Source organism: Lathyrus oleraceus, chromosome 5, assembly GCF_024323335.1.
Source record: "Lathyrus oleraceus cultivar Zhongwan6 chromosome 5, CAAS_Psat_ZW6_1.0, whole genome shotgun sequence".
NCBI classification, from domain to species: Eukaryota; Viridiplantae; Streptophyta; class Magnoliopsida; order Fabales; family Fabaceae; genus Lathyrus; species Lathyrus oleraceus.
The window spans coordinates 461,846,507-461,856,752 of NC_066583.1; the positions used below are offsets into that span (position 1 = coordinate 461,846,507).

The window sequence follows — 10,246 nt, forward strand, 5'->3', positions numbered from 1 at the left end:
CTCATAATTTATTATTTCGCTCACCTTGCATTAATGATAACTTTAACACGCTAATAATCAATAAGTATAATTTCTTAAAATTGTGATTCTCTCTTTCCTTTATCATTTTTTTAATTGGTATAAAAGTATCAAATATGACATTTATTTTGAGATAGAAGGAGTATTAAAAAATTAAAATAAATTTTACTACCTCCGTTTTTTATTATAAGTCGCTTTGAAAAAATATTTTATACTATAATATAAATTGTTTTATAATATCAATGAATCATTAATGTTATTTTTCCTATTATACCCTTACATGTTTATTATTCTCTCTCTTTTTAATTATGTCAATTTATTTTTTTAATATCAAGGATAATTTTGTAAAAAAAATTATATTTTCTTTTTTTTATACCACAATTATTGTATTTCTTAATACATTTGAAAAGTCAAAAACTATTTATAATAAAAAATAGAATGAGTATTTATTAAAATAGTAGTAACATTTATTTTTGAAACGGATGAAAAAGGCAGAACACAGCCTTATTCCTAAGATTGTGGCATTGATTAATTACTGTCACCTTAAGACACAAACCTCTGCAAACTCAAAGTCATACAAACAGTCACAAAACACTGAAAAGTAATCTGAATAGACAAATAAAAAGAAAAAAGAAAAATCTCTTTCCTTTTCACTTTCCAATTTCCATCACCAAACTAGTTTAACTCTCACTTAAACCACATCATTCATTATTATTCACTCTTCATCACTCTATAGATTAGATTCTCATCAATGCCAATCAAGCAACCCATCAACAACCAACCCCTTTTCACCTCCCAGTCTCTCTCCCTTCCATTTGTTCAAAGTTTGTTCCTTGCTTTCACCCTTTTTCTTATTCTTTCAGTTTACTCTTCTGGGTTGTTGTCATGTTGTTTGGATTAATTCTTACATGTCTTCTTCAGATCTGATTTTCTCATGTTTTTTTATATGTATGTTTGGATGTTCCTTTTTCTGTTATATTTTTATAATAAAAATAAATATGTTTTTTTGACTTAGTTTGAATTCAACTTGTTTCTGTTTCTTCAAGATTTATAATATTAATAATAAGATGATGGTTGATTAGTGTTTTCCACAAGTTTTGTGTTCATATTTTATCTGTCTGATTTGGATTTATTTTATACTATTAAGCATGTTTGAAATTTTGACTTTGAAGTTTGTTTTCATGATTCTCAAAAACATTCAGAGTGTGTGAAGTAGTAACCATTAATTTAGTTGTTGACTTTAGGAATTAGGATACTCATTTTTTATTGAGTTAATGACCATGATTACTCTGTCATGGTGATGGTGATGACCTCCGCAGTTCCTAAACCTCTGAAAAAAGGTGTGTCTGTGTCGTGTGTCGTGTCTGAAACTGATACTGTCACTTGTGATTATGATTAATTTATTCATATTTTCAAATTATTACTCTTGCGATGTGTCAGTATCGGTGTCTGATGTGTTTCATAGGTGATGAATTATAAAATGACTTGATGAATTTGAAAGATTATAATATCGCTTTTATCTGTTATCGCAGTTAATTTGGATTAGTTGTGTTAGCTTTGGTTGCTTCTGCAACTGATTCAACCATCATGGGATTGGGATTCCACCATCTTGCATTGTTTCTCTTTTTGGCCTCTATTCAAGTTACTTTAAGTCGAGATATTGAACACGGTTCGCTACTAGTAAATGGAGCTCAAGCAAAAGCCGAAACAGGTGAAAACTTTATCTGTGCAACTATTGATTGGTGGCCACATGATAAGTGTGACTACGACCATTGCTCTTGGGGATATTCGTCTGTCGTAAATTTGGTGAGTATTTCAGAATTGTCAACTATGTAGAAATTGAAATGAACTCTCGAGAATTTATTGTCATTGCTCAATTCAATGTTGATCGGTTTTTCAGGATGTATCTCGTCCTTTCCTTGCCAAGGCAATTCAAGGTGTGTATGTTATTGTTGTTAATTAGCCGCTATAACGATACTATAGCCCAATTTCTAACAAAATCGCTATTGGAGCTATAGTACTGTTGTGTATCGGAATTTGAACTATTTGTGACAATTTGCGGTTGACAACATTGGTTATATTTAAAATGTATTAAGCATAATGTTATTATTTTTCTATCGTTTTCTGATAGCCCTCAAGCCGTTGAGGATAAGACTCGGAGGTTCTCTGCAAGATCAGGTGGTGTATGACGTAGGAAACCCGAACTCTCCTTGTCATCCATTTCAAAAGATGAAAGGTGGATTGTTCGATTTTTCAAAGGGATGCTTACACATGAAAAGATGGGATGAGCTGAATCAGTTTTTCAATCAGACAGGGTGAGAATCTTTACACGTATCTGAGCTATCGAGAGATGACATCGACCCTATACATACTTGTAATGTAAACACCGAGCAAAGAACTTGAATGTCGGTGTGTTGCAGAACGAGGATTACCTGTCGTAGGTTTAACTTAATCGAAGTTTGACACTTGCAGGGCCATTGTGACATTTGGCTTGAACGCGCTCCATGGAAAGCACCAGGTTGTTCCTAAAGTTTGGGAAGGAGCTTGGGATCCTACAAATGCTTATGATTTTATAAAGTACACGGTTTCGAAGGGATACAGGATCGACGCATGGGAACTCGGTAATGCGCTTTATTCAAATTCCTCTACGCATCGGCGCATGGTGCTGCTATATCTTTTATTTTCGTTAATGTTTAATTTGACCTTATTATTGCATACGCTATTGTAGGTAACGAGTTGAGCGGCAAGGGCATCGGTGCACGTGTTGGCGTTGCACAGTACGGGAAAGACTTGATCAACCTTAAACGGATTCTCGACACGTTATACGAAAACTCTAGATTCAAACCCTCACTTGTAGCACCTGGTGGCTTTTATGAAAAGGAATGGTATAATAAGCTTCTTCAGGTTTCTGGTTCCGGCATAATCAATGTTCTGACTCATCATATATATAATTTGGGACCAGGTTTGTTTATCCTTCCTTTGTAGATAATTTGCGGAATAACATCGATGTCCGACGTAGTACTGACCGGTTTTTCTTTTTCAGGTAGTGACGGACATCTTGAAGGGAAGATTTTAGATCCCGATCGGTTGAGCAGGGTGGAAACGATTTTCAGCAATCTTTCAGAAACCATTCAAAAACACGGTCCTTGGACGTCTGCATGGGTAGGGGAAGCTGGCGGGGCTTACAACAGCGGTGGTCATGATGTTTCCAACACATTTCTGAATAGCTTTTGGTAAACTTTCTTTCCATTCGTTTTCTTTTCGTCTTTCTAGGTTTTAGGCGCGCTAAAGGAAGAATTCTGAATTGTTATTTTGCACGCTGTGACGTGGTTAACCGAATATTTGAATGATTTGTAGGTACTTAGATCAACTTGGAATCGCATCCACCTACAATACTAAAGTTTATTGTAGGCAGACATTAATCGGAGGGAACTACGGCCTTCTCAATACCTCCACTCTCACTCCAAATCCTGACTACTATAGGCAAGTATAAATTAAATCGAACTTAACTTGATGATTTATACCGATAATGTATATCACTGTTAAAGATAATCCTATATTTCCGGTTCTGCAAAAACAGTGCGCTTTTGTGGCAACGGTTGATGGGAAAGAAGGTTCTTGCAGTTTCCAGCGATATTTCTTCGCCATTTTTACGGACTTACGTCCATTGTTCAAAAGATAGAGTAAGTCTGTTAATCTAGTCGACAGCTTCTTTGGACCAATATCGCTATTACTTTCATCATTTGTCGAAATCTTATCAGTTTCATTCAACAGGCTGGCGTAACGTTACTGGTGATCAACTTAAGTAATCAAACGCACTTCATACTCAACGTGAAAAACCCTACGCGTGTTAAAAGAGACGAAGTGAGCAAAAACATTCATAAAGAAAGAAACTCATTCTTCGACAATCTCAAGAAAGCGTTCTCTTGGGTTGGAACGAAAGGCTCGGAGGTCACGTTCCGGGAAGAGTATCACTTAACTCCAGAAGATGATAACCTCAAAAGCCAAACCATGGTGCTGAATGGAATTCCACTCAAGTTAACAAATGAAGGGGATGTTCCAACAATGGATCCGGTTCGCAATAATGTGAGGTCTCCAATATATATAGTTCCTTTGTCAATTGCATTTGTTGTGTATCCAAACTTTGATGCTCCAGCTTGTGCTAGACACTGAAAACTATATGTGGTCTAAGGTTTCTATATAGGCATTATACCTAAGGAATTGCAAGCTCTTGGTAATTGTAAGTAGTGAGCAAGTTATATAGCATTTGCAAAAGTTTTAAATTTGAAGAAACATAAAGATGTATCAACTTGTGTGAATATATTTGTTGCTTTCAACTTATGCTTCTCGCACAAAAGTTGTGTTTTTCGTTGGATGTTTATACGATGAAACAATCATTATTTTATAAGCCGGTTTCGTAAGATTGAGTTAAGCCCAACTAAATTAATTGACATGGTGTCAAGAGTCTTCTTTAAGATTCGATAGGCCATCTGTTATCAGGTTTTCACTAACGAGCCATAAGTGAAAGGGTTGAGTTAAGTCCAACCACATTTATTGACAAGGCGTCAAGAGCCTTGTTTATGATTCGATAGGTCATCTGCTATCAGATTTTCACTATCGAGCCATAAATGGAGGCAATCTAAGTCTGTTTTTTTTAGGGTTGAGTTAAGTTAAACAATTTCTTAACATGGTATTATGAGTTTGACCTAAAATCCTATTGACAACTTATTATATAGTTTATGTTATCTGATCACCTACAATTTATGTTACGCTTAAGATATTCGGTTCTAGACATGTGGGGTGTGTTAACAGTCCCACATCAGATAACATATTAGATAATAAACATGTGATTATAAGTTGGAACAATCCTCTCACCCTACAAGATAAGTTGGGCCAACCACATTTCTCAAACCAATTCAACTAGCTACTCAACACATGAATCATGCTATTGATAATAATCATGGATAAACCCAAATCAATATCAATATACAATATATTTCAAGAAAAAGAAGTTATTTTCACAAGTGGATTATACATAAAATGAAACTAGTGTTTTTTATAAGGTTGGAATCTCCAATCAAATAATGAAAAGTAGCAAAAGTTTGAATCAATCTGATGAAATGATGATATGCATCCCTATTTTCCAAGTAAATGACGAGTGCGTCGATTGGCGCCATTCATGCGGTCGTTCAACTTCTCGGTATCCTTTTCAAATCCATCTATGGCTTTGGTTTGCCTGCAACATTACCAAAATCACTTTAGTTTATAACATGCTCAAAAAAAGTGAAATGGTGACACCAATTGGTGTTAAAGAATATCTAGAAAGAATATTTTGAGAAAACAAAGCATAGATTCAATTTACTTACTTGTCAATTTCAGATCCCATGTCAATGGCCATGCCTTTAAGTTCTCCCAACAAATCACTTATATCAGATAGTGCATCATCTTGCTTCCCTTTCTCAACCTGTTTTGGTTCATGACATTGATGAATTTAATACTAAGCATAGCATTGTACAATGCAAAGGAGAAAAAAGCTATTTACATTTAGGGCCTATTTCGATTAACATGCGTATTTGCAGCTTATAGCACAAGTGCTTATGAACAAGCTTGCATAAACTATTTTTATAACAAAAGATAACATAAATTTAAATTTGTATATAAGTTATAAGTTGTTTTCAGAACCTCGACTCTTTCAAATGCATTAGTTGGCTCCGAAATGGCTCTTCTTGGGTTTGACTGTCCTTTAGGGGCAGAATTCAATCCCAACTTCTCTCGTTGCTCAGAGTGGTTGGCGCTTCTTCGGACCGGATCATCTGCATATCATGAAGCATATTGTATATGATTATGTCATACATTCTAATATCAACCAAACTCGAAAATTTGAGCATATAAAGAGAAAATACTAACCGGAAAATATGGTTGGGCCTTTTATTACGCCGGTCTTCTTCGGTTTCCATGTTTTGGAGAACATGCCACCAAGACTTCCCAAAAGCTTTTCTCCCTATAAACACCAATAAGAATGTTAAAAGTTAAAACAAAGCAATTTCCAACGGGGCCGCATAACAAGCAGCAACCTTGTTTTCACTAAGGTAAAAACGGCACGAGGAAGGTTCCTATATAGGAGACCTAAGATAATTGGATTTGGATTCTTTACAACCGCGATTCCATTAGTCTTGGATCTCAACCATTGGATGAAGATCAGAAAGCTCGTATATTGAGTAGAGAGTATTTTAAACTCAATTTGACCAAGTCAATATACAAGCCGTCTGATTTTCATCCAACAATCGAGATCCATTGACTTCATGCATTTGTCCATTGCCGAGGACCTAGTCAAAGTATGTTTACATCAATTAACTATGAAATCACACGATCAATACCCGACTTAAATCATGGTCAATGCCAGCAGCAATATCGTGACTCCTTGTAATCTGCTCGCCTTGATGATGCAACATAACCAACGTCTTGGAAGCCTCCTCTCGCATCTCCTCCGCTATCTTCCGACAATTGTTTACCGATTTCGTAGTCTCTTCCGCCTTGTAAACAGCATAATTCTCCAAATCCTCCACTGACTGACTCTCCAATCCCCCAGATTCACGGAAATCGTTCTTATACATGTTCCGATTTCCATACGACGGAGCATAAGACGACGACGAAGATCGGACATGATGAACATCACCGTCATCAAACGGATTGGTATTAGTTTCTCCCTGAACTAAGTTATACTCAGAAGAAATCTTCCTTGAAGGTTTATACTTTTTGTCTTCATTAGAACTAGGTTTAGCATCTTTCAAAGGAGATTTCTTTGAACCAAACATTTTCTACAACAATTTCTCTATGAAAGCCTTTGAAGAAACAATGATCTTGTTGTATAAATTTTATTCTGAAAAATCAAGAGCAAAAATAAATAAATAAACTAAATATCTTATCAAAAAACACTGTTATTCAATTTCCATCAAAATCAAATTTTGAAGATGATAATACATACAAACCTAACTCAAAAGAGATTAAATCAACAAAAATTAACATGGGGTGATGAAAATTTGCTGTTTCAAAAAAACTACAAAAAGTGATAATTTATGAATCATAGTAGAAAAAGGAACAAGTGATCAACAAAAACAACCAAAACCCATGTCAAAAAATTGGAAATTAAACTGAAAAATCGATTATTTAGATGAAAAGGAAAATCGAAATGGATTAAAAAAACAAGAGAAGTGGAAACAAGAGAATCATAGGAAGAGAAGTATGATACCTGAGGAAATTCAGTGCGTGTGTTGAAGTTAGAGAAGGGAATGGGGATGGTATAATATGGTTTAAGCAACTTGTGCGAAATCGCGTTGAGAAAAAGTCATAGCAGATGTAAGGAGAATTTCAAAGAAAGGCAACAAGAGGAAATTGAACTTTTGAAACTTCACTTTGGACTTTTGTTGATTTGGTCTTTTTGTTTTAAGAAATTAAAGAAAAACAAATAAAAATAGTATTAAATTAAGTCTATTAAAAAAAAGTACACTTGATCAAATTTAATAAAATAATAATAATATTACAAAATTGCTAAAAAAAAAAACTTACAAATGCTTTAACGAGTTATTCTAAAGATGCATACAAGGATTCACTCCAAAAACAATTATAGAGATGTATTTTCAGAATAATATTTGGGGTGAATGGTTCACTTATGAAGTATAAAGTATTTTCAGGAGTTATTCTTGATATATATCTCGTAATTTTTTTCGGGTGAGTTCGTAGATGCATATTCAAATCAATTTTTGGTAAATATGTGATGGATGACTTACTTTTGAGTGTTTTGTGCATTTAAGACGAGTTTGGAGATGCATATCCAGAATTAAAAAAAGGAAAAATCCTGATTTTTAGTGTGTTCACCCTCACTTCTATGAGGTGGATAAAATAATGTACCATATTTTTATGGGACGTGCCAAGATTTTAATATGCACCATTTAATGTATCCACCCGCGTCCTGCTTCGTTTTTTATAGGATATTATGTACGTGGCCATTAACATAAAATTTTATATTTTTAAATTTAAAATGTGCAATGTCATCCCGTCCTCAATTTTTTATGAGACAAGACAAAATTTTAGGTTTGCACCCTCATTTATGTCCGCTATACCCCACCCAATTTATTTATTTTTGAACTTTTACGAGACGGACATACCTATTTACTGACTCTAAATAAAACCATTTAGTTTAAAGGGATGTATTTGATTTTCTATTGATATGGTGCATATTCTAACATGTAACACCTCATTTGCAATATTATATTTATAGAAAAATTAAATCAGAAATCTTTAAGTTATTTTTTCTAACAGATGAGTTCTTTAAAAAAATTACAACTTGATCCTTTAAATTACCAATGTGTGTATATAGTTACCTTTTCTTAATATAATGAATATACTAATTATGTAATTATTTTGAATGGTATGAAACTGATAAGTGCAACCAAAAATATAAATATTTCAAAATATTCAAAATGCAAGAAAAATAATTTAGAAATCACCCTAAAAGAATCAGATTGTTAAAAAAAACTTAAAAGAGTAATCTGAAAAAAAATTAGAGTGAAATTTGGTTCAGTGTACTACTATATCAAAAAGTGCATTGAATTGGGGTTTTTAAAAGAATATTTTAATAAAAGATAAAAAAAATTAAAATTTATTATTATTATTATCATTATATTGAATTTTTAGATTTCCTTTTTAAGATTATTTATTATTAAGATTTTTAAATTTGAATTTTACGAGTTCTATAATATAAAATTTTAAAATTTTAAAATACTTTATAAATTTTTAAGATTTAAAAAGAGTAAATAAAAAAGATACTAACAAAATTAAAATGAATGCAATTATTAAATCTTCTTGACTGAAAAAATAATAAAGTGATTTGAATTTTATATTCTCATAAATAACATGTCTCTATTTATTTAAAGTTTTAATGATCATTTATAAATTAATATTTTATTGTTTCCGTTATTTATGAATTTTTACATTTTTCTACAATGTGATTTTAACATCGTGTGTTTTATAGATTTTCATCGTTTCTCTAGTTTTCTAATTATTAAAAGTATTAATGTGAACTGATTAATAATTCAATTAAAAAAAATAAAAATTACAGTCATTAATAAAATTTTAATAATATTAATAATATAAAATAAAGCTAGATATATTTTTAGTCCTCTTGAATATTTCATATTTCACTATTAGTCTCTAAAAAAAATTGTTTAGAAAAGGATTCTTCTAAAAATTGTCATCCACATTTTTTGTCTCTCGTGCTAAAGTCCTCACTAATTCAGTTATTAATTAGTAAATCGGCATTAACACCCTCGTAAATTAGGTTGTTAAGTTGTAAAAATCGTTACTAAGTTGCACGGGATCAAAAATATGGATAATTTTTTTAAAAAAATTATTCTTTTTGAGGGACTAAAAATAAAATATGAAATATTTAATAGAATCACAAACAAATTTAGTCTATAAAATAAAAAATAGAATATCCATTAAAAATATTTAAAGAATATAATAGACATATATTTAAAATCTTTTTTTTTATTTCAAAAGAAAAAATTAAAAAGTTTTTTTTACCGATAAACCTTTCATTTTATAGGATAATTTGACAAACTTATATGACTCCCAAGTGGATTAATCCAAATAGAAAAAGATTTGTGACACCTAAGAAAATTAGGTTGGTTTAGAGAAGAGGTTACTCTTTCCTACTTTAATGGTGAAGAGTTACATTGTAAGAATTTAAAATTGTCATTCATTAATCCAAAAGTATACTACATATGCATCCCATATATATTAGATTTCTTCATGATTTACACTCTTATTTTATCATAAATTAGTCTAAATACATCTCTATAAAAAAAATATTGATGTATACTTCCCTAATCACCTTTTAAGCAGTAAAATTGATATTTTTAAAGAAATACACTTATGTAATAAGTATACTGATATAATAGACTATTTATAATAAATATATTATCTTAATAAATATGTTATCAATTAAATCATGCAATGATGTAATAAGATTAAAATGTTATATATTAGAATCAATTCATAATCTATAATACTATCAAAATAACAAATTACAAGCCACAATACAATCCATAATCTATAATATAAATACTATCAAATATTATTGGGTATATCTGACTCTCATGTTCCCTCTTGTACTTCAGTGTCGTTTGTGCCTCAAACAGAATGACATTTATAGTTGGCCTCCGAAAAT

General features: G+C 31.8%; 2 protein-coding genes across 4 annotated transcripts; one reads left to right on the forward strand and one right to left on the reverse strand.

Annotated features, from left to right (window-relative positions):
• The first annotated feature begins 520 nt into the window (after positions 1-520).
• Positions 521-4,359, forward strand: LOC127085449 (heparanase-like protein 1). Of its 3 annotated transcripts, none has more exons than XM_051025961.1 (10): positions 521-842; positions 1,551-1,824; positions 1,919-1,955; positions 2,150-2,333; positions 2,491-2,639; positions 2,747-2,980; positions 3,062-3,251; positions 3,376-3,501; positions 3,599-3,701; positions 3,793-4,359. In XM_051025961.1, the coding sequence occupies exons 2-10, from the start codon at positions 1,606-1,608 to the stop codon at positions 4,189-4,191; spliced, it is 1,641 nt and encodes a 546-aa protein (XP_050881918.1). In that variant the 5' UTR covers positions 521-842; positions 1,551-1,605; the 3' UTR covers positions 4,192-4,359. The 3 variants fall into 3 exon arrangements, with proteins under 3 accessions (XP_050881918.1, XP_050881920.1, XP_050881919.1); XM_051025963.1 differs by lacking the exon at positions 521-842 and adding an exon at positions 848-966; XM_051025962.1 differs by lacking the exon at positions 521-842 and adding an exon at positions 966-1,358.
• A 624-nt stretch (positions 4,360-4,983) lies between these two features.
• Positions 4,984-7,434, reverse strand: LOC127085451 (SNAP25 homologous protein SNAP33). The gene is made up of 6 exons (XM_051025964.1): positions 7,268-7,434; positions 6,396-6,898; positions 5,926-6,019; positions 5,701-5,831; positions 5,385-5,482; positions 4,984-5,254 (listed from the first exon to the last, which is right to left on the reverse strand). Exons 2-6 carry the CDS (start codon positions 6,831-6,833, stop codon positions 5,155-5,157), a joined length of 861 nt encoding a protein of 286 aa, XP_050881921.1. The 5' UTR covers positions 6,834-6,898; positions 7,268-7,434; the 3' UTR covers positions 4,984-5,154.
• Positions 7,435-10,246: the final 2,812 nt, after the last annotated feature.